Source organism: Vitis riparia, chromosome 6 (genome assembly GCF_004353265.1).
Source record: "Vitis riparia cultivar Riparia Gloire de Montpellier isolate 1030 chromosome 6, EGFV_Vit.rip_1.0, whole genome shotgun sequence".
Classification (NCBI taxonomy): Eukaryota; Viridiplantae; Streptophyta; class Magnoliopsida; order Vitales; family Vitaceae; genus Vitis; species Vitis riparia.
The window spans coordinates 6508102-6532899 of NC_048436.1; the positions used below are offsets into that span (position 1 = coordinate 6508102).

The following is a 24798-nucleotide window of genomic DNA, read 5'->3' on the forward strand; positions in this document are numbered from 1 at the left end:
TATCCAACTCACCTGCTTCCTGGTTCACTAGTTTAGATTGTCCAGATTCATCATCCTCGGAGATATGATAATCATAATCAAGAGTTTGAATTTCCTTATGGTACTCCCCTTGAAGTTCAGACTCAGATGAAAAATACATCGAATCTTCATGAAACACCACATCCATTGTAATAAACATTCGTCGAGTTGGAGGATGGTAACATTGATATCCCTTTTTGTGCAATGCATATCCAACAAACACACATTGCAATGCATGGGAAGTTAACTTGGTGCGTTGGTGTTTGTGTAGATGCACAAATGCCACGCAACCAAAAACACGAGGAGGTAGATTTGGGACGGTTGGGGCAACTACGACATTAGTAAGAGCTTGGAGAGGTGTTTGGAAGTTAATTGAGCTAGAAGGTACCCGATTGATCAAGTATGCGGCAGATGTGATTGTTTCTCCCCAATAAGATATCAGTATTTTTGCTACTATTAAGGAAGCATGAACAACCTCTAACAAGTGCCGATTTTTCTGTTCAGCGACTCCATTTTGCTGGGGTGTATTGGAACAAGTAGTCTGATGAATGATGCCATGTTCTTCCAAATACTTTTGAAGATCAGAACTCTAATATTCTCCACCATTATCACTATGAAAAACCCAAACCTTTGCATTGTACCGAGTTTCAATCATTTTATGAAATTTTTTAAACAACAAGTTCACTTCATCTTTGGTCTTCATCAAGCATAACCATGTCATTCTGGTACAATCATCAATAAAAGTAACAAACCAACGTAAGCAACTCAAAGTTGGGACTTTAGATAGGCCCCAAACATCAGAATGTATAACCATAAAAGGAAGCGGGCTTTTATTCAAAATTAACATAAATGAAGCACGATGGCTTTTAGCCAATTCACAAATATCACAACGGAAACCAGAAATATCACTATTTGCAAACAAATTAGGAAACAATTTATTTATATAACCAAAGGAAGCATGACCCAAACGTCGATGCCACAACCAAATTTAAGACTTTTTCTTCTCCTCCTCAGATCCATCTGCCATCAAGGCTTGTTGCAACTTATTTGAATCCTTTGACTGCAAGTCCAAGTAATAGAGTTTTCCTCGCTTAATACCACAACCAATCGTCTGTCTTGTTTAGATGTCCTTAATCACACAAAATTCAGGCCAAAAAATGACAATACAAGATAAGACTGCAGTGATTTGAGAAACTGACAAAAGATTGTAATCTAGAGATGGAACAGCTAAAATAGAATCCAAATTCAAAGTATCAGTAAGAGTTAAGGATCCTTCCCCAATGATTGGGGTTGTGTTACCATTGGCTGTGTAAACAATTTTTTGTGAGGAAGGTCTAAGGGGTGAAACCTGTCTAGAATAAAAAGTCATATGATCTGTAGCACCAAGATCAATTATCCATGCACTATTAATAACAGGTGTAAAAGTATTTAAAAACTTACCACCATGATCTGTAGCGGCTACCAATGCAGAGGCTTTCTCAGCAACATTAGCCTTTGTTTTTATTTCGGCAACAGTTGCAGTCGAGGTTTTCTTGGAATCCTTCTTCCGTTGATCACGATTATTATCATTAATAACAAAGTGGTGATAGCCTAAACATGATCTAAAGGTCCATGGTTCAAACCCTCGGTTCCTCATTGTTTTCTTGGTCATACCAAGAGTCGTTGCTTTGAAATTGTGGGATATCCAGATTGGTGGGATCAGTCTTATTGCAGTGAGTGCATTTGAAGGTTGACTTATCAATATTAGGGCTTGTCTTAGGATGGTTGATCGCTGTCAGACTACCATATCAACAAAATATCCAGGATTTCAATTCCATGGCTCTAATACCATCTTCAAATTGATAAATGGTAGTTTTTTCATTCATCCTTTCATTCGTTCATGTACAGAGTATATATAAAGGGTAATTACCATTATAAGAATGGGAAAGAATGATACAAGGAAATAATGATATAAGGAAATAACAACTAATATCATAATATCTCAACTTTCCTAATATCTCAATATTCCTAATATCTCAACTTTCCTAATATCTAAACATTCCTAATATCTCAACACTAAATAATACAAAGAAAGAATGATATAAGGAAAGCATTCCTAATATCTCAACAATATTTTTGTCAAGATATATGCTAATGGTAGATAGTTGTAAAATTATTTTACAAGGACATTCACTTAGTTTATTTCGCATTTTATATAATATGTAAAAAAAACCTAGAAGAAAAATTATATAAAAGATGTAAGAAAAAGAGTTTGACAAAAAGCTTCATTGTTGGACATAACAAAATATACAATACAAACAATACAAAGCATGCTTTAAAATCATTCCCACCATCTATATTTTCCATAATTTTATTGTCTAACGTTACTACCATCTCATTTATCACAATAGTCTTTATACAAATCATTCCCATTATTTATATTATATTTATATCAAATTTCCATTCATTTGCCTTCACAAAGTATAACTTGATAAGCTTCTTGGCCACTTCCCATAGGAATCTTGACAAACTTCAAAGAAAGCCTATTTTCTGGTAAATATTGGTAACTAAGGAAAGACGTGAAGATTAACATAGAGACTCTTTAGAGAATGGTTTCCATTTTTCTTTTATTGCTACCATTCCTCTTTATCGTATCTTATTAGAATCCTAACATAAAACAAACATGTAAAGTTTCCATTGGTACGAATGTCCTTTCTTTAGAAATTTTAAATAGGTAGTGATGAAAAATATTTTTGTAAAGATATATGCTAATGGTAAATAGTTGCAAAATTATTTTATAAGGATATTCATTTAGTTTATATCACATTTTATGGGACATGTAAAAAAAACCTAGTAGAGATTAGGTTTTGTTAAAGTTAAAATCTTTTAAGTTGTGTATAAAAGAAAGTGAAGATAGGTTCAACCGTTAATCTTGTTTATTAAAGTGGTATTTTAAAAAAGATGTTAGAAAGAGAATTTGACAAAAAGCTTTCCTATTAGACATAACAAAGCATCCCACATAAATAATACAAAGCTTGCTTTCAAATTGTTCTTACCATCTATATCTTCTTTAATTTGATTTTCTAATATTCCTGCTATTATTTTTCATTACAATATTTATTACATAAATCATTCCCATTATTCATATTTTATTCATATTAATTTTCAACTCTTTTGCTTTCTCAAGGCTCAACTTCAACTATTGAACCCTTAAAATGAAGAAGACTAGAAGATGTAGGAAACAATGTTTGACAACAATCTTTATTGTTTGATATAACATGACATCCAATTCAAAAAATACAAAACATGCTTTGAAATCATATCCACTATCTATATCTTCTTTATTTTAACTTTCTAACACCACTACCATATTTTTTCATCACAATATTTGTTATACAAATCATTCTTATTATTCATATGTTTTGCATTATTTGGGTTGTTTGATTAAGGAATATGTGTATTTGGATAAAACAAACAAGTTCGATAAAATAGAAGTAATATATAAAGCAATCGTCAAACATGGAGGATATCTATAATCAAGACAGAAGAATAAGGGCAATGTTTTAAAATATTAATTATCACTTATAACATCTACTTTAATGGAACTCAAATCTTCCGAATTAAAGATTTATTTTTTTATTTTTTTATTTTTTTATCACATCTTTTAATATGTTTTCTTTTATGAATTCCTTCTATTTTGAAGTATGAAGCAAATATTTTAAATTATTATTTTTATTTTTTTTATTTTAGATGTAATATATTATCATAACTTTTAGAATATATACATTCACAGTCCCAAATCAATTGCATTGCTCTTCCTACAACCTTTAGATTGAGAGCAGGCGGATGCTCCTATATAAACCCAGCCTTTGATCCCATTCGAGATTTTCCTATTCCATTTCAAAGATTACTTGTGGAATTCTTTCAAGTCTTGTAAAAAAAAACCCATGACAGCACTCATCCTAGCCAGAGATAGACTACTCTCACCCATTCCTACCTTGGGATTAGGAAATGAAAATAAAGAGTCTAGTCTTAGGGATAATCCTAACCCATTGCCTTAGGAATCCAAGAGCTTACAAACTAGATTGAACAAGTTTCTTCATTGGTAAGGGTCAAGCCTTGACTTGCATGTCAATTCCTCGTCCATTCCTTCTTATACTCTAGATCATGTCCCATCTCTCTTTCACTCCTTTCCAGAAGTCTACTTTGATTAAGTCTAATTAGGGGAGCCTTACTACTTGACTAGTAAGGGAAAAGCCCTTTACTGAAAAAAGAGCTAGGGCTTTTTTCGCTTATTCATCAAGCTTTTGAGCAACTCTTTCAATTGTTGTCTAATCTCCCAACATGTTCAAGAACCAAGAACCATCCAAGGATTGGACGACTGAAGGGAGTTTGTTTATAGAAAGAACATAGGCTAATAAGAAAAAAAAAACACAACGTGCAACGAGCTCTTTGCTCCTAGTCACTAAGTAGTGCTACTCTATTCTCTGGGAGACTCCCCTAAGAGGTTCTTTCTCACACAATTTCACCTGCCTTTTGAACTAAGGCTAAGCTAATAAGGCATTATTTCATGTCATGATTCTTTCTCATTGAATGCACTTTCCTTTTTTATTTTAAGCCGCGTAGTTCATACATGTTACACTTGCACCATTTTGAGTTTGACTTACCCAATTACATGCCAAGGATTATCCATATTTATAATGGTGATACTCATATGCAAGACCCCTGAACCCTAAATTGCTCCTTCCTTCCTATCACTATCCCACCTAGCTTCCAAATCAAGGACACAGATTCTCCCTTCGTACTTTAGAAACAGAAAGCCTAATTTATGCACAATCAACTAGATTGATCAGAAATAGAGTCCGACTGTGCATGTGTCATTGGGACCTTCCCTTTCATTACCCTATCAACCATAAATTTCGCATACTAGTTCAAACTAGAAGCTTAAAGTCCTTACTCAACTATAAGTATAGTAAGAAAAGGGCTATGTCCTCTTTTAATGTTATTACTCTATCCATAGAGAGAAGACAAAGAGACAATTCAAGGTCTTATACTTGGAGTGATTTAAGAAGGTAATGTTTTTTGAAGGAAAGACCAATACAAGCACCAAAAGCTTAGATTAAGTAAAGGGAGTTGTAGATAAAGGGCTTAAACTAAAGTACAAATCACTTTCACAACTATAGATGGGTTCTTATATGATCTCTCCTATTGTGCTTAATACAACAAAACTTCTCGAACCGACAGAAGCTAAGTGAAGTTATAGGAAGCATAAAACCCCCTAAAAACTTTTATGTTATGCATAAATGCATATTAGTGATGTGATGGAGAATAAGTTAAAAAAATGTTTTTTATATTTGGATTTTCAAACAAAATTTTGTTCTTAAAAATGTCCTCATACCCACCCAAATACATTCACTCTTGCACTTATGACCAAACTTTGACCACATTTACATATTTTTTATAGTGACATTTTACCACAGTTATTTTCATAGTTAGAAATTATATTTTATCGTAAACCTTTTTCATAGTTGCAAGTAATATCTGTGTCAGGAACTTTTTTTTCCTTTTTTTTTTATTTTTGTTATCACTTCTTATTGTGCTTGAAAGCAATATTTTATCAATTTTTGTACTTAAAAAAGTGATATTTTGTTATAAGCCTTTTATTGGGTGGTAAAAAGTGATGTTTTGTCACAAAATTTAGAGATTATCCATTTTCTTTCTTTGGTAATTTCGAGAAGCAAACATAACCTAATTCCTTGTATCATCACATATGCACACTCTTTCAAAAGTGTTTAATAAAAAAGTGTTTAATAAAATGAGAAAGCCAAAGGTTGTTATTCAAAAACTTAACCTTAAATCAAAGCCTTATGGCTAGTTTGTTTATACTTTCGAAAAAAAATTCTAGAATTTTTTTTCCTTTTTGGGTTTAAGGTTTTAGAGAGTTAAGGTTTTCGGTAGGAAGATAAGGGAGAGAAGGAGAGAGAGAGTGGTGGTTTTTTGGTACACTGTGGGAGGGTTTTGGATTCTTTCTGGAAGGGTTTTAGAGTTGTTTGAAGAATAAGAAAATGAAAGAGCTGTGAGGTCTTCAGCAAAACCAAGAGGAGGAGGTCATTGTGGGGCTCTCTCTCTCTATACGATTCAGGGAGGTTATTATTTAGCGTTTGTAAAGCCCTCTTTCAGGGATTCCTATTTTCAGCACCTATGGAGGAGCTCACTGGGAAGTCTCTCTCTCTCTCTCTCTTCCTGGTCTCTTCTTGCAGGTCCTTATCCCTCACTACTGATGCAAAAACCTCAACTATATGTACCTCTGCAAATTAAAGCTTCAAAGACATTAATATACTCAGAAAAAGAATAAGAATTAAAGCCTAAAAATCCAAATCAGATTTAACCAATAACCAAAACTTGGCCACAAATAACATAAGGGGATGTTTCACATCAAGGCCGATGGAACACCAAAAATTATCCTATTGTGTACAGAAAAAAAAAAAAAAAAAAGAAACCGAAAAAGAGTACTCTTCTTCATCAAGCACATACAACTAATTGATCAGTCTATAGAAAAAAAAATAAATAAATAAATAACTTAGGCTGAATTATAAGAGGAGCAAGATGCATTGATAGCTGCAGCAGTTCACTACCTAATGGCTTAAACATACTGATTGAAGTCAGTTGATTGATTCAACTTTTCCATAATCCTCATTCCTCCATTGGAGGAAGCTCATTGAGGTCAAAATCTAGCACTTTATCTCCCAAACATTTGCTGGATTTTCCAGAGGCCGAGCCTTGTCTGGGTGCTGCTTGGGTTGATCCTTGAAAGTGAATCCTCTTGTGGCCTCCAAGAGCCTGACCGGATGGGAAGGTTTTGCTGCAAATATTGCACTTGAACCCATCTACCACCGCCTTGGAGCCACCTTCTTTAGACTTTTCTTCTCCGGTATCCATCGATTGGAGGTTGTTTTTATAACTATGGCTAGACCTGTGTCCACCTAAGCCTTGGAAAGTTGGGAAGATCTTATCGCAAGTGCTGCACTTATACTCCCTGGGTGCCACAAGAAGCAACTCGCTTACTATTTCTTGATCGAGCTTGTTTCCGTTTTTGCTTCTAACAGTAGTGTTCTTGCTACCTGATTCCTCCTCTATGTTGTTGTCAAGGCCTGCTTGTCTGGGACCTAACTCAGTGTCTATCAAAGCCTTCTCTTTCAGCATCAGAGTCCCTCTTCCATCAATGTTCACTTCTTTTGATGGATAATTTCTCAAGCTTCCAAGTTGTAACACCTCAACTTTTTGCCTCTTCTTCTCTCCTGAACGTTCAGAAACTTGGTTCTTGTTCTTAACTCCATGTTTATGCGATAAACTGAGATCACTGGACGAAACAGAAGTAGAAGATGAGCTCAAGGGGTGATTCTGGCCCCTCCTTCCAGTTTTCGTCCAGCGCAGAAGAGGCTGAGAAGGACTAGTATCAGATGAAACTACAGTTGATTTCATGGCTGAAGGGCTCAATTCATCATTTTTCTGCGACACAGTGGAGCAAGAACCAGTCTTGGCCGAGAGTGGACTGATCCCCCTCCATTCTCTCTCAGGATGGCACCTCATGTGCCCGTACATGGCCTTCTTCGATTGGAAAACCTTGGAACAAACAGGGCACATGGCTTCGCTTCTAGCCTCCGATCCATTCTTGAGGTTTGAAGTCGCATTCTTGTTGGAATCACTGCCCCAGTTACCATGATCATCAAGGAGAGCTCTCCTCGGGCCCTTCCAAGCTTTTGTACAACCTAACCCTTTGCTGTTGAAGCTGCATACGAGTGTTGCCTTCATTATCACTCCTCCCCTTTTATCAGAACCTTCTTCTCCACCTTCCTTGGGAATCTTGATAAGCTTCAAAGAAATCCTATTTTCTGGTGAACCACCGGGAGCCAAGTTCTGCCTCTCTTCGGCTTCACAAGGTACATCATCAGCCATGAAACCCTATTACAGGAAGAAAATTAACAGCATGTACCCCACTACTGATTTTCTCTCCGTGCTTTAGGGGTAGAAATTAAGGAAAGAACAGAAAATAAGAGCAAATAAGGAAAAGTGTGGCAATGGGGTACAAACTCTCTAGGAAAATAGTTTCTATTTTTTTGAAAACAAGATGCTAGAGTTTCTATATTTACAAATCTCCTTTCCTTAAATTTCAAGATTGTCCTTAGATTACTGCTCTATTCTCTACATAATAATAATAAAAATATACTATATTTGTATAGCATATTTGATTGGGTATTAAATAGCAACAATTATTTTTATATTTTAAATATAATTTGTATTAAATATCAGTAATTATTTTTATATTTTAAATATATATAATTAATTAAATTTGGGTTGAAATCAAATAGCTGCTTTTGTGGGTGATGCTAAACTCCAAATTAAATCCTAATTTCAAGTGGTGATCTTCAATGTAAAACATTAAAAATTCTTTCCATTGATTGGAAACATTTAAAATATTTATAAAAAATTATTTGTAATTAAATTATTAAGCACATGTTTTTTATTTAGTGGTAGCATTAATTTTTTTTTTCTATTTAACCATTAATTATTAATTCTTTTTACATATTACATAAAAGAAAAAGAGAGCAGGTGGAATTGAATTAAGAGCTTTAATTTTAGTGAGTTGAGATTGGACAAATGATTTTGATGAAAAGGTTTAAAATATGATGTATTTTAATTTTATTTGACTAGTTAAAGTCCATAATGTGATCTTATCACCTTATAATCCTTATCTAGGGTTGTAAGTAAAAAAAAAAAAAAAAAAAAACCGACAAATTGATCCAAACTAACCAAAACCAATCATATTGATTCGATTTTCAAAAATAAAAAAGGTTGGTTTGGTTTGAGAATTTTGAAAACCGATCTTGTTCGTTTAGTTTTCAATTTTTCTCGATATTCTGAAACTTATATATAATTGTTTAATATTTGATAATTTTTTTAATATTAGATTATATTAAAATAATTTATTGTTTTTATATTATGGTCAAATTAATTCTAAATGTATTTAATATATTTTTAATATCAAATTCAAGTTGGTTTCAATTAATTTTAAAAACAAATTAAATTTAAAGTTTAATATAAACTCAAGTTAATGGGATTTGGGTTCAAAACAAACACAAATCTACAACTAGATTTAGGATTTAAAAAAAAAACTATTAATATGGGTTTTAATCAACACATGAAAATTGAACCAAATTGACCTCAAAAGACTTGATTTAGTTCAGTTTTTTCTCTCAAAATTTGGTTGGTTTGGTTTTATTTTTATATGATACAACTGACTTTATTTACACCTCTACCCTTATGTCCTTCTTAATTGCCTATCATCAATAATTAAATTTAAATTATGTAACATGTCTACATGTATGAAAGCAAATCAAACTTACATTTGAGCTACACGTATAAGCATTCGAGAAGAAACATATAATTTGATCTAATTAATAATATATTCTAATAGTCATTCTTTTAGTGTGAAAGGTAAATAAATAATTGAGCATTAATCTCAAAATCCAAGAAGAAGCTATGCACAAAAGCCAAAACTTTTCGAAGGAATTCTAACAGTTTTTGGTCTGAATCCAACATCAGAGAGAAATTTCCGCTGTCCCATCTGACACAAAGCATAAAACTATAGCCCTACTCAGACCAAGAAAATCATGCTATTTGGAAAAAAAAATATATAAGAATATAATATCCATGGGGCTTTACCCAGGAACTGTAACTCACTGAATTATCAAAACTTAGGGGAAAAAAAAAAAAAACACTAATGCACCACCTTCATTCTTCTTCCATTGAGGGAAGCTCATTGAGATCAAAATCCAAGACTCTTGGACCTGTACTCCGGCTGGCTTCTTCAGCAGACAACATTAATGCTTCATGTTTGGGCGTAGCAGATTGGGCTGGCTTCGGCCGGTGAGTTGTCTGGTGGCCCCCAAGAGCCTGATCCGTGGGAAAGGTCTTGGAGGTCCGGCACTTGTGGGCTTTTTGTACCACCTGCTTGGAAGTGCCAAGGGCTAGGCCTTCTCCCTTAGAAGCTGAGGTATGCGAAGATGATACATACTTATTCTCCATGTCCAGACTCTTCTTATTGTAAGAATGGCTGGACCTGTTTCCACTCAAGGCTTGGTAAGTCGGCATTTATATGATGCATAATCCCTTAGGTTCCTTAATGCAATGAACTGATATTACAGGAGGAACCCCATGTAGAATATAATTTGATGATGCGATTCTGGCCCCTCCTTCCAGTATTCGTCCACCGTAGAGGAGGCTGAGAAGGACTAGTATCAGATGAAACCACAGGCAATGTTATGGATCAATGGCTCAAACCATCAATTTCCTGCGACACAGAGGAGGAAGAAGTAGTCTTGGTCGAGGGCGGAGGATTGACCCCCCTCAATTCTCTCTCAGGATGGCACCTCATGTCCCCGTGCATGGCCTTCTTCGAATGGAAACTCCTGGAACAAACAGGGCACCTGGCTTCAGTTCCACCATTCTCAGCAACACCACCCTCTGATCCATTCTGGAGGTTCCAAGTGACATTGATCTTGTTGGAATCACCGCCTCCGTTGCTCTGATCATAAAGGTGAGCTCTCGTCTGACCCCTCCAAACTCTTGAACCACCCAACCCTTTGCTGCTGATGTTGCATACTGCCCTTGCCTCCACTATTACTCTTCTACTTTTCACATCATCACCTTCTTCGCCACCTCCCATCGGAATCTTGATTATCTTCCTAATTTCCGGTGAACCACTGGAGCCTGAACACCCCACCACCAAGGACTAATTTGATCTCTACTGGTTTTGGGTTGTGAGAAGCAGATTGAAATAATGAAAAAGAAGTCAAGGAAAGAAGAGAAAAATGTATAGAGATGCGCAGAGGGAGTCTTGATGAGGAGAGTGTTTTTATTTTTGTCATTGCTTATCCGTTTCTATTTTTGCCATTGCTCAGCCGTATCCTATCATAATTCTAATTCTAACATAAACTACGGCCCCATAGACTTTCTTTTCCTAGTTATCTCCTTTCCTTAATTTCAAGATTACATAGTAATAAAATATAATTATATATTTAATTGGGTATTAAATTATAACAATAATTATTTTTATAATGTAATCTTATCTCAATATTATTTCGTATTAATTCAATGGTACTAAGAGTCAGTTCGATAGTGATTTTAGGAAACCATTACTCAATTATTAGAAATATTAAAAGCGTTTTCTAAAATCGCTTTCAAACTCATTCTAAATATCCAATTGGTATTGATTTTAAGAAAAGTTTTTAATATTTTTGGTATATAAATTTTTTTATCTTTCAAATATTATAAAAGTTAAAATACTTTCTAAAATTACTAGTGAATGTATTTGAATAAAGTTTTTCTTTAAATAAAAGACTCCAAAATATCTTAGAAGATTTTTTCGAGAAATCCTTAATATAAAAATGACGAATTCCTTGATGTCATTAATTTCATGCATTTCATATAGGCCAGGTAACTCTACTTTCTTCGCTTCTTCTCAAATCCATGCATTATATGTATCAATTAAATAAAAAATTAATAAAATTATTAAAATCACCTCGATTCATTAATAGAGATGATTTTGAGTCTTTTTTTTTCTTCTCAAAAGTCATATGAGTTCCTTTTGGACTCAACCTTTGAGAATTTTATTTATTATTTTAAAAAAGTAATGGTGATAAAATCAATTTTCCAATAAATAAATAAATATTTTTATAAATAAGTAATCAATTTTAACTAACTCATAATAATTGGATAAATAATAAATCAATCATATAAATAAATAATTTATGTCCCATTACCAAATTAAAAATATGCGTTACAGTCTATTTTAGGTACCTTAATATCCTTTTTTTTTTGTGATATATGCTAAAATAGTTTTTTTTTTTTTATTAAAAAAATATAATTTATGATTTTGTTATAATATTACTTTTCATTTTTACTAAAAATATATAAAATTACAAAATTAATTTCATTTTTAATAAGACTTAAATTTACATTAATTAAGATTATATGAATTAAATTTATAATATTTTTACAAAATCGAAACACAATTATTTTCAAAAATAATTTATTCAAACAATTTTTTTTTTTAAAAAAAGTGTTTTTTAAAAACAACTTACTAAAAGCTTTTATTTATTTATTTATTTTTATGAAATTCTAAAAAACTGTTCTTTATTTTTTTAACTTGAACAACTTGCTAAATGTAATTTATTCAATTATAATTACTAATTAATTTTACATAAGTTATGTTTGGTTGGCAAGATATAATAAGCATATCTTAGAATAAGATATGTATATCTTAGGATATTATTTCCAATGAGAATATCCTTGGATATGTATATATACTATGAAGATGATATTTTAAGATAACATATCCAATGTGATATATTATATTATATTATATTATATTATATTTATATTTAATTTGTTAAATGAATAAAAAATAATATGAAATATATATTATTTTTAGTGTTTAAAATAAAAATTATATCACAATCAAATATTTTTTATTTAAAAAATGAAAAATTTGTTATGTCTAACAATATTTATGATTAAAATATTTAAATTTTACAAATAATTTTTTTTATATTATGTTATTTAATATATAAAAATAATTTATATATATATATATATATATATATATATATATATTAATATTATTTTATAAATATTTTTTTAGTTTTTCATTTTTAATCATAAATATAATTTATAATGACAAATTTATTTTGTAAAAGGAGTATATTAAAAAATAAAAATTAATAAAAAATAAATTTTTGATATATGCATATAGAGATTAACATATTTTGTATCAAAGGAATAAAACAAAGAGAGTAGATAATATATCCCATTGTTTGATTAAATATAGGATGATAGGATATGATAATTTTTCTTTTTATCCTATCTCATTTTATACTAGGCCACAAAACCACCCCACAGTGCTTGTTCTTATTCTTGTTGATTGTTTTAGGAGACAATGCATGTGTACAAAAGCCATTACATTCCAATCCAATTCTATCAGTTCTAGGGCTGAATCCAACAGCAGACAAATAAATTTCAGCAGTTCCATCTGGGAGAGTTCAAAACTATTTTACTTCTATTCGGACCAATAAAATCATCCCATGTGGAAAACAAAAGAATACAACATCTATAAGCCTTTACTCAACAAGTGTAACTTACTGAATTGTAGGGAGAAAGATGCACAACACTGCACCACCTTCATTCTTTTTCCATTGGGGGAAGCTCGTTGAGATCAAAATCCAAAACTCTTGGACCTGCATTCTGGCTGGCTTCTTGTTTGGTTGCAGCTAATTGGGCTGGCTTCTGCCGGTGAGTTGTCTGGTGGCCCCCAAGAGACTGACCCGTGGGGAAGCTCTTGTTGCAGATCCGGCACTTGTGGGATTTTTGCACCACCTGCTTGGCATGCTTGGAAGTGCCAAGGGCTTGGGCTTCTTCCTCAGAAGCTGCGGTATGTGAAGATGATGCATACTTATTCCCCATGGTCAAGGCTTGGTAAGTCGGAAAGGTTTTATTGCAAGTGCCGCATTTATATTTCCTCGGTAATAATGTCTTCAGAAACCGCTTATTATCAGAAACATCCATATAGCTTACGAACTTTGGAGTCATATTCTTTGTATTCTTTGCAATCTGATCATCAAGTTGTCCCCCAGGTATAGTTCTATCATCACTACTCTTCTTGTCCGTATCAACTTCTTTTGGTCCCAAATTGAACCCTATTTTTAGAAAGTCCTTCCAAGAAGCACCACTTTTGTTTCCAGCATCTTCTTGGGCTCTGAACCCCAAAGCCCCTCTTTCATGGATTTTCAGCTTCTTAGATGGATAATCCCTTAGGTTCCCAACTTGTAACATCTTAAGTTGTTGCCTCTTCTGCAGGCCTGCACGGTCAGAAACTTGATGCTTTTCCACAATTCCTTTGTTCTGCGATGAGCTGATATTACAGGACGAACCCGAAGAAGAATATGAGTTGATGATGCGATTCTGGCCCCTCCTTCCAATTTTCGTCCACTGCAGAGGAGGCTCGGAAGGACTAATATCAGATGAAACCACAGTCGATGTCATGGACGCATGGCTCAAACCATCAATTTCCTGCGACGCAGAGGAGCAAGAAGCAGTCTTGGTTGAGGGCGGAGGATTGATCCCCCTCCATTCTCTCTCAGGATGGCACCTCATGTGCCCGTGCATGGCCTTCTTCGACTGGAAACTCTTGGAACAAACAGGGCAGTTGGCTTCCTCTGATCCGTTCTTGAGGTTCCAAGTCTTATTCTTGTTGGAATCTCTGTCGCCCTGATCATCAAGGTGAGCTCTCATCCGACCCTCGAAAGCTTTTGAACAACCCAACCCTTTGCTGCTGATCATGCATTCCAATCTTGCCTCAAGTACTGCTCTTCTACCTTTCCCATCATCACCTTCGTCGCTACCTCCCATCGGAATGTTGATTGGCTTCAAAGAAAGCCTATTTTCCCGCAAACAACTGGAGCCTAAACCTTGCCTCTCTTCGCCCTCACAAGGTACAGATTCAGCCATCAAACCCTTGACAAAAAGAAAACAAAGAGCACCCCTCCTCTGCGGTTGTGAGAAGTGGACTTTAAGAAGTGTAGGAAGAGGAAGAGTAGATAAGGATAACGGTTTCTATTTTGCTTATACATATAATTCTAATAGAAAAATAGAAACCTACGGCCCTAGAATTTCTATTCTTACCGATCTCCTTTCCTTCATAAAATATACTAGTATATTTATTTGGGTATTAAATAATAACAATAATTATTTTTATTCCCTAATCTGATCTCCAACTTAATTTAGCGGTTCTAAGTTGTTACCCACTCTATAAGGAAATCATATTGTTAAGTTTTTTTTTTTTTTTTTTTCTTTCCCCTCTAAATAAAAGACTTGAAAATATCTTGAAGAGCTTTTGAGAAATCCTTCACATGCTCGATCATTTTATTTGTTAGGTAATCTATTTTCGATTCTTAAAAAGGAAGTGAAATAAAAAACAGTTTTTAGAAAACAATTAGTTGTTTTCACAATTTTGTTAATAAAATTGATCATTTTTCTTCTCACTCCACAACCCAATTAAATATGATTTTTTTTAAAATTACACATATTTAAAAAAAATCAAATTATACTTTATAAATAACATTTATTAATCTTTTAAAATAATTTAAAACTCAAAAAATGATTTTATTAATACTACATAGTCATGAAACTCAATAATATTATAAAGTCATAGACCAAAATTCATTAGGAATGTTTTGGTTAGTTTTTTGTATATTGTGAAATCAAGGTTTGGTTAATATCGATTTTGATGATAACAAAATAAGATTTGGAATTAATGATTATATTTTAAGTGTGATTAGACAAGATAATTTTCAAAGTAACAATCATAAAGACAAAATCAAATTAAAGAAAAATCAATAAAAAGAAGAAGACCTCAAAGAAAAATGTTTTTTCAAGACCTAAATTTTATAGGATCTCTTTGTAAGGTTGTTGGTGCACTAGGTTTTTCATACATTACATTATTAATTTATGCACCAAAATCATCCAAAAGTAATTTTGTTTTAAATCCTTTAAAATAAGATGATTTCATGTTTTCAACTAAAACCTTGTGTAAAATATTTTCCAAACTTGTTTAAAAGGTTTTAAGTTGAAAAGGATGGTTGTTGAGCCAAAAACGACTCAATCGGTTGAACCGGATACGGAACCAGTCGACCAGTTTAGCTCAATTGGTTGAAGGGTACAAAAACGTTCTCTCTCATCTAGAATACTTGTTCAACTGATTAAGGTTGAACCTCAACCCTTCGAGGTCCGATCAAGGTGAGGTTGATGTCCAATGGTTACTTGCTAAACATTAAATGCTAACGGTTAGTCAATCGGTTGACCCTTAACTCGATCGGTCAAACTCCCAATAGTTAATTTGGTCATTTTCCTCTATAAAAGACTATAATTTTCATTGTTTTAAAAGTTTAACTTTCCTAAACATTTCTTGAATATATTTGAGTCTTGGAAGAGTGCTTTTTAGTGCACCATTGTTCTAAAACTTACATATCTTTAGTGCACCATCCAATCCTAGTTTTTTTTTTTTTTTATATACATTTGAGTCTAAAGTTTTGTATTAGGATTTTGTGAGAACACTTCTTATCCCCATTTGTAAATCTTTGAGAAGAAAAGTTTAAGTGTGAGGTATCACTCAGGGATTCTCAACTGTGGTACTTGAGGGGTTGTTCAAAAGTGGGGTATCTTTTGAGAATTGTAAAGGGTATTTGAAGCCAAAAGTCTAAGAAGGTAGATTGGAACCATAGTCCAATTGTATTGCTTGAAAGCTTGTGTTGGGAGTCTTGAATTAGTGGAACCTTAAGTTTGAGATTGAAGTTAAAGGAAAGTGGACATAGATTGGGTTGCGCCGAATCATTATAAAAATCTTGTGTTTGTATTTTTTTTCCTCTACTCTCTTACTTTGTATGCAATTGTTTTTATATTGTTTTATAATATATTTACATATAATTGTCTATTACATTCACATAATTTAAATTTGTAAAAAGAGACCATCACCCTATTCATCCCCTTTAATGTAATTACCTTAAATTGAATTAGCCTAATTTTTCTAATATATATAATTATATTTATGCAAATTTATTTTATTAGGCAAATAAATTCCAAATCAAACAAGATTTAATGTGTTTGATTCATTAATGAATTTAATAATTTTTAAAAATAATTTAAAACCTAAATAATGATCCAATTAATGCCAAATATTTATGGACAAAAATTAGTTTATAATAACTCTATTGTTTTTTTTTATACATACAACCATATTAATTTTCCATTTTTTTTTCACTAGACAATTAAATTCCAAATTAAAAAAGATTTAATGCATTGAATTTATTAATAAGTTTAATAATTTTTAAAAACAACTTGAAACTCAAATAGTGATCCAATAAATATAAAAAATTTAAAGACAAAAATTGGTCTAAAATGACTCTATTGTTTCATTAGACAAAAATTGGTCTAAAAAATTTACATGAAAACGTATTTTTTATTTTTATTTTTTTCATTAGACAAATAAACTTGAAATTAAACAAGACTTCAGGTGTTGCATATGTTAATGAATCTAGTAATTTTTAAGAACAACTTAAAACTTAAATAAGGATTTAGTTAATAATAGAAATTTATAAACAAAAATTAGTCTAGAATAACCCTATTACTTCTCCTCAATAAGGATAATTTGAAACTCAAATAAGAATCCAGTTACTGTTTCTCTTATATATATATAACTTTTTTTAAAAAAAATTTCTCATTAAGTAAATAGATTCTAAATTAAGTGAAACATAATTAATAATTTAATTTTTTAATGAATCTTTTAAATTTTAAGAATAATTTAGAGCTTCAAAAATTGATCCAATTAATTGTATATTAAATCAAGGCATTCTACAATACCATGTTTGTAATTGAGAATTAAATGTGTACATGTAATGAAAAATATTATGACTCATTTACATGTTAAAAAAATTTAAATTTATTCCTTATTTATTTTAAATACATAATATTAACAATTATTATTTTTATATTATTATTATTATTATTATTATTATTATTATTCATTTTTAATAAAAAAAATGAAATCAACTATTCTTTTATGAAGATGTTAATATCCAATTTTTTAAATATACTAAAATAATATATTTTTATAAAAAAATATAATTTATAATTTTATTATAATATTACTATTCACTTTTACTAAAAACTATATATTTTTAATCTATTTTTAATTATATAAGTAATTTCATTTATGTAAATAAAATTTAGAATGTTTTTATAAAATCAAAATAGAAAAGTTATTTTTAAAATCGACTTATTCAAAAAAGTTTTTTTTTTTATTTTTAAAAATTATAAAACAACTTGTGAAACAGTGTTATTTTTATAAATTTTTTAAAAAATGTTTTTTTTTTTAAATTAAAAAAATTATTCTTTGATTTATAAATAGTTTTTAAGAACAAGTATATCAAAACATGATCAAATGTGCCTCAGTACACATCGATTTTACATATAGGGACAAAAGTACTAGTGCAGAGGAGGCTGAGAGGACTGGTATCAGATGAAACCACAGTCGATGTCATGGACGAATGGCTCAAGCCATCAATTTCCTGCGACACAGAGGAGCAAGAAGCCATTTTGGCAGAGGGCGGAGGATTGATCCCCCTCCAACATTCTCTCTCAGGATGACACCTCATGTAGCCGTACATGGCGTTCTTCGAAAAGAAACTCGTGGAACAGACAGGGCACTTGGTTTCAGTTCCATCAATATTCTCAGCAACACCACCCTCTGTACTACTTTTCCAAATATCATCACCTTCTTTCCCACCTCCCATCGAAATCTTGATCAACTTCAAAGAAAGCCTATTTTTCGATGAACACTGGAGCCTAAAGCTAGCCTCTCTTTGCCTTCAAAAGTTACAGCTTCAGCCATGAGACCCTTGACAAGAAGAAAACTAGAACAAGGCACCCATCTCTGAGTACTAATAGATCTTGGGATAGTTTTGGGGTCCTGAACTATCAGAGAAAGAAGCCTGAGAAGTGGGTTGAAATATATGAGAAAGAAGGCAAGGGAAGAAGAGATATCAACGGCTAAGATTCAAACATTCAAATTTGGTGTTTTAATTTTTTTTTAAAAGTAAAATTTAGAATAATTTATTTGACAAATTATAACTATATTGGAATTTTTATTAAACCATTTAAAAATAAAAATATATTTAAAAAATTAATGAACACAGTTTATATATATATAAATAATAAAAATATTATTATTTTTAATAATATATCTCATATCATGTAATGGGTATTATATACAATTTCAATTTGTTATTAGCATGAGAAATGTTTAAATTTATAATTAATTGTATGGATTTCTAGATGTAAAAACTTTCTTGGAGAGCATGCATATATTGGCTATTGGCTATGTTTCGTTCTCAAGGGAAATTTGAGAGAAAGAAAATAAAAAGGAAAAATGGAAAAAATAAATAAATAAATAAAGTCAATAAATTATTTTTTATATCATTTTTCAAATTTATTTCATTTATTATCTTTCATTAAATAATTTTAAAATATATAATTTTTTAATAAATTTTAATTATATTTAATTTTCTTTAATAAAATCAAATATTTTCCATAACTTTTTTTCCGTATTTTTTGGGAAACAAAGAGCGATTTACTTAAGGATAGTATTTAATTTTTCAATAATTGGAATAAAAATCATGAAGATATTCTTGATAAGATATAAGAAAATTCAATAGAAGATGAAGCAAACAAGTCGAGTGGGTATGAGCAATTGATGTGAATAGCAGGTGTAACAGGTATTTGAGGCCTTCATTCTGATTGACTGATCACCAGTTGTTCGCTTGTTTCATTGCATTCTTCTCTGCTCGTACCCACCCCAACCGAGGTTCTGCATCCTCTTCCAAAGCGATAATATAATAAATTTGAAGTACTAAATCAAATAAAGCTTTCAACTCAGAAGCGGGGATAGCTCAGTTGGGAGAGCGTCAGACTGAAGATCTGAAGGTCGCGTGTTCGATCCACGCTCACCGCATTTATTCTCTTTTTTTATTTTTATTTTTATTTTATTTTAATTATTTGCCTTAAAATTATTGCATATACATTTTTTTTATAACCTTCAAAGGATAAAATCAGCTCACCCCTATTGCGTATACATATTTTTTAAAAGTTTTTTTTACCTTCCATTTTTCTTTTTGCCTTTTTTTTTAAAGTTATTTTCATTATTGTCCTTAAAATTATTGCTTATTAATTTTTTTCCTTGAAAGGATAAATTCATTGCTTTTTTTTTTCTTTTTTTAAAATTTATTTATTTATTTTGCCTTCATTAGATAAAATTATTGTTTATGTAATTTTTATTTTATTTCTTATACAATTTATTTATTTAATTAATTTTTGTTTTTTCCCTTCAAATGATAAAATTATAATATAAGAAGTTTTCACTCAATTTGTGTATTTTGTTGAGAATGCAAGTAGGAGTCACAACTTGGGAGGTGTAGTTGACATGGAGTGTGGTTGGAATTTGAATTTGGATACAGTGAAAGATGAAGGTGGTGAGGTTGGTCAGCTCAATTTCCTAATTGCCTAATTTGTCCATGAAATTAAATAAAATATTATTCAAATAAGTAATAACCAAAATTAATATGGTCTGCCTTTATACAACAAAGACAGTCTACAACACAAGGAAAGACATTCATTAAGGTTTCTCTCAATTTCATGCACTAAAATGACAATTTTGCCTCTACAAGCCCTTGATGATGAATACATGTGTCTTTGCTATAAATAACATGAAGAAAAGAGTAGCTTTGATTCTTAGAATTGGTGTTCAGATGCCCTTGCTAGAGAGATTAAGAGGTTATTTGAAAATTATTTTTGAAAATAGTTTTCCACTTTATAAAACATGTTTAGTAAACTTTTGATAGAATGTAGTTTTTTAAGAATTTATTTTAAAAATAAATTGTTTTTTTAGAATGAAATTTAGGTATTTTCAATTGTTTTTTTATAGATTATTTTGAGTAACAAATAAAAAACATGAAGAATGCTTCGAAAAACTTTTACATTGAATATAAGTGTATAGCGCTTTATGGATGATATAGCAGAGAAAATGCGAAAGTTTTTAAATAGATTTTTTTATTTTTGAAAACAATTATGAATCATGGAAATTTGAGATTTTGTATCACCAAACTACCTAGAAAAGGGAAGAAGGGAAGAGGAGCCCTTTAATTATTAGCCAAAACTTTTAACTTTTTAATTTTTTATGAGTTCTTTGATTAGAATATATTTAATTAATAAATTAGATAATTATGTTTAATATTACAAAGGGATAAATGATTTACATGGAAAACTATCCATGGACCGATATTTAATTGATAATGTAATAAATATATAATTTATATATTATATAAAATTTAAAATAATTATAAGAAGTTATATATATATATATATATATATATATATATATATATATATAATTAAATTTTTTAATAACATTTGCTTTTTATATTTTATATACATTAAATATGATAAAAATAAAAATAAAAATAAATATATTAATATTTTAAATTTCATTAAATAGAACATATGCAATATTTAGGAATGAATATATGTTCAAAATAAAAAGAAAATAATAATATTTAATTTTATCTACATGTTTTTGTATTTTACAATTTTAAAATTATTATATTAATTAATTTATATTATTTTCATAATTATTATAAAAATAAGCATGAATTTAAATATTTATATGATAAAATTTTGAAAAAAAAAACATCAATCTTCCAACATATTTTATTTTAAAGAAATATAAAATAGATATGGTGCATAGTTCAATGGTTCATTCATTGGTTTTTTAATTGGAGATCATGTTTGTTTTCCTTACCTATAATTAGTCCCACATCGAAAGAGCATCAATTTTATGTGTTCTATAAATACCTTGCAAACATCAATTCTATGTGCTCTATAAATACCGTGCAAGAATCTTTGTAATCCAAGTGAGATACTAAGCATGGATGTATATATATATGTACATATATAAGAGAGTAAGGTGTGAAAACTAAGAGGATACCTTTCTTGTGCCATTTTTCTCAATTTTAGGAAAAATTGATTACTAGAGTAACTTGTTTCAAGAGATAATGCATGTGTATAAAAGCCATAACATTCCAAACAAAATCTATCAATTCTATTTGAGAGAGCTTAAAACTATAGTTCTACTCAGACTGATAAAATCATCCCATATGGAAAATATAAGAATACAATATCTACAAGCCTTTACCCAGGAACTATAACTTGTTGAATTGTAAGAAAAAATACTCACAATATTGTACTACCTTCATTCTTCTTCCATTAGAGGAAGCTCATTGAGATCAAAATTGAAAAATCTTGATCTTGCACTCTGGCTAGCTTCTTCAAGAGATAATAATGCTTTTTGTTTGGGTGTAGCTAATTAGGCTGGCTCTTACTGGTGAGTTCTCTGGCATGGCCGCTAAGAGCTTGACTCGTGCAGAAGGTTTAGAGGCGGGTCTGGAAATTGTGGGAATTTTGCATTACCTACTTAGAAGTGCCAAGTGTAAGGCCTTCTTCATCAAAAGATGAGGTATATGAAGATGTTGAATACTGATTCTCCATGGCTAGATTGTTCTTATATGAATGGCTCAATTGCCCTAATCATTAAGGTGAGCTCTCATCTAACCCTTGAAAACTTTTGAACAACCCACCATTTTCTACTAGTGTTGTATACCGTTCTTGCCTCCACTATTGCTCTTCTATTTTTCTCATCATCACCTTCATCACCACCTTCCATTGGAATCTTGATTAGCTCCAAAGCCTATTTTCCGATGAACAACTAGAGACTAAAACACGCCTGTCTTCATCAGCACAAGGTCAAGATTTAGCCATGAAACCTTGAACAAGAAGAAAACTAACAATACCCCACTACTGAGTACTAATTTAATCTTTGGTGGTTTTGGGATTATGAGGGATTGATTAACATATATGAGAAAGAAGCCAAGGAAAGACATAGAAAGTCTTGAGGAGGAAAATTTCTATTTTTCCTTTTATGTTGCCATTGCTTGTGGCATGTCCAAACATAATTCTAATAGAAACCAAGCCTTCTTAGATTTTCTATTGATACAAAGCTCCTTTATTTAATTTCAAGATCACACATATTAATGTGTGCTTATTCTCAACAAATCTAATTTTATTGGGTATTAAACAGTAATCATTTTATATTTGATTGAGTATTAAATAATAACAATAATTATTTTTAATATTTTAAATATAGTTAAAGATTGGGTTGAAACTTGAAATTAAATAGTTGCTTTTGTGGGTGAGATATGATTTATTTATATTTTATTTTGTAAGTTTAATTGTCATAACAGTGGGAGTTGTAAAAATATTTTGGAATTTATGGAAAAAATATTTCCAAACTTAGCCCAAATTGTAATGTACTACGATTTCAATGTTGTTTCAAAATTCAATACTTGAACTAAATAACTTTCTATATAATTTTCTAATTGCCATATTTTAAAACATATTTTTTAATCTTTTTTTTTTCTTAAAAAAAAAAAATACTCTCTTTGTGATACAAACATCAATTTAGGGTCCAAAGTCTATAACTTGATCATATCTCTTTATTTTTATCCTATAATCTTATCCCTTTTTAATTTACTAATACTAAATTGTTACTAACTCTACTATCATGAATAATTAAATTTTAATTACATATTTGTAGAAAATAAAATCAAAGTTTAGAAAGTTTTGGCTCTCATTTGAGCTATTATTTGGCACTAAAGTTTTTTTTCATGAACAAATTTTTATGGCTAAAAGGGTATATTTGTTTGAATATTTTTAGGTTATATTTATAAGTCATCTATTTGTAAGGAACCCATGACTTAGACCTTCCATGTAACTCTTAAGGTACGTAAGTCATGTACAATGGAAAAAATGCAAGCTAGAATGATAATAAAGTACAAAGCATAGAATGAGGATAGATAAAATGGAAACTCGAACTTTTTAATAAATAATAAACTCCAAAATTTGTTATATCATGTCAGGCTTTTAAAGACTCTATCCTAACATAACCAATAATTTTAAAGGCAAAAAACTAAAATATAATTAAAAAGGTTTGGGAAAAAAGGCAAAAAAAAAAAATGAATGAATAAAAATAGTAAAAATATATAAGTAATGCGAAGAGCGTAGATCTAACATGCAACCTTCAGACTTCCAGTTTGACACTCTCCCAATTGAGCTAGTCTCGCTAACATTTTTCTTATCATCCATTATGGAAAAAGGTAAAGTAAGTGATATTTAGTGGAGCTTATTTCACGGGTTAAATTTTATTCGCAGAATTGATTACTTGAAGTTCTACCAAATTTTATTACCTCATATCCTATGCTCTTCATGATATTTTATTCTAATAATTGAAATGTGAAACAACTATCCCAACTTGATGTTCAAGACCAACCATCCCTCTAATTAGTTAGTAGTACACTATAACCTCTAATGGGTTGTCTAGGCTTATGAACTTATTGTGAACAAGTCATTTACTAGTAAGAAACCCAATACTTAGACTTTCTATAGAACTCTTAAGGTACCAAAGTCACGTACAATGCAAGTGATGAAAACTAGAATGATAATGAAGTACAAAGATGTTGGGAACCCCGGTTTACTTCATTCCCATGTCCTAGATCGTGTAGGGTGCAGATTCTCTAAATCTATCACAACGGATAAATAGGTATTAAAAAAACAATAAAAACACCATAGAAAACATAGATCTAGAGAATAAAACCACATACCTTTGATCCAAATGTTTCTGGATTGATTCTAATCGATGTAGATAACTCCAAAGTTATAGTAGATCTCGTAAACCCATGATCTTCCACTTGATGACTCGAACCTTGATCTTCACACTTTCGGTGGGGAGGAAAGGAGGGTGGAGGCAATGGCTCTCTATATCTCTGGATGGTGGAAGACAAAAACTATGGAAATCTTAACCCCTAGGGTGTATTTATAGGGTTCGACTTAAGTGACTTGAGCCCACATGGGGTTGGGTCACTTAATCTAGCCCAAAATGGATTCCAATTTATTAATTAGCCTAATATAACCTACAAATTAATCAGCTAGCCCAATCTAGAGACCTAGTTCACTTACCTTTATGCAACCTTACATAATTACCAAAATGCCTTTATGCATAAAAGTGAACCTAGAGCTAATCCGACC

The 24798-nt window shown here is 31.0% G+C and overlaps 4 protein-coding genes and 1 non-coding gene across 5 annotated transcripts; 1 reads left to right on the forward strand and 4 right to left on the reverse strand.

Moving 5' to 3' along the window:
• Positions 1-6690: 6690 nt before the first annotated feature.
• LOC117916939 (zinc finger protein ZAT9-like) lies at positions 6691-7953 on the reverse strand. The gene has a single exon (XM_034833180.1). It carries the CDS (start codon positions 7951-7953, stop codon positions 6691-6693), a length of 1263 nt encoding a protein of 420 aa, XP_034689071.1.
• Positions 7954-9789: 1836 nt separating this feature from the next.
• Positions 9790-10149, reverse strand: LOC117916940 (zinc finger protein 1-like). The gene has a single exon (XM_034833181.1). It carries the CDS (start codon positions 10147-10149, stop codon positions 9790-9792), a length of 360 nt encoding a protein of 119 aa, XP_034689072.1.
• Positions 10150-10324: 175 nt separating this feature from the next.
• LOC117916941 lies at positions 10325-10723 on the reverse strand. The gene has a single exon (XM_034833183.1). The coding sequence runs from the start codon at positions 10721-10723 to the stop codon at positions 10325-10327; it is 399 nt and encodes a 132-aa protein (XP_034689074.1).
• Positions 10724-13236: 2513 nt separating this feature from the next.
• Positions 13237-14562, reverse strand: LOC117916942 (zinc finger protein ZAT9-like). Its single transcript, XM_034833184.1, has one exon. The coding sequence runs from the start codon at positions 14560-14562 to the stop codon at positions 13237-13239; it is 1326 nt and encodes a 441-aa protein (XP_034689075.1).
• Positions 14563-19545: 4983 nt separating this feature from the next.
• Positions 19546-19618, forward strand: TRNAF-GAA. The gene has a single exon. It is a non-coding gene; the product is annotated as a tRNA-Phe (tRNA).
• Positions 19619-24798: the final 5180 nt, after the last annotated feature.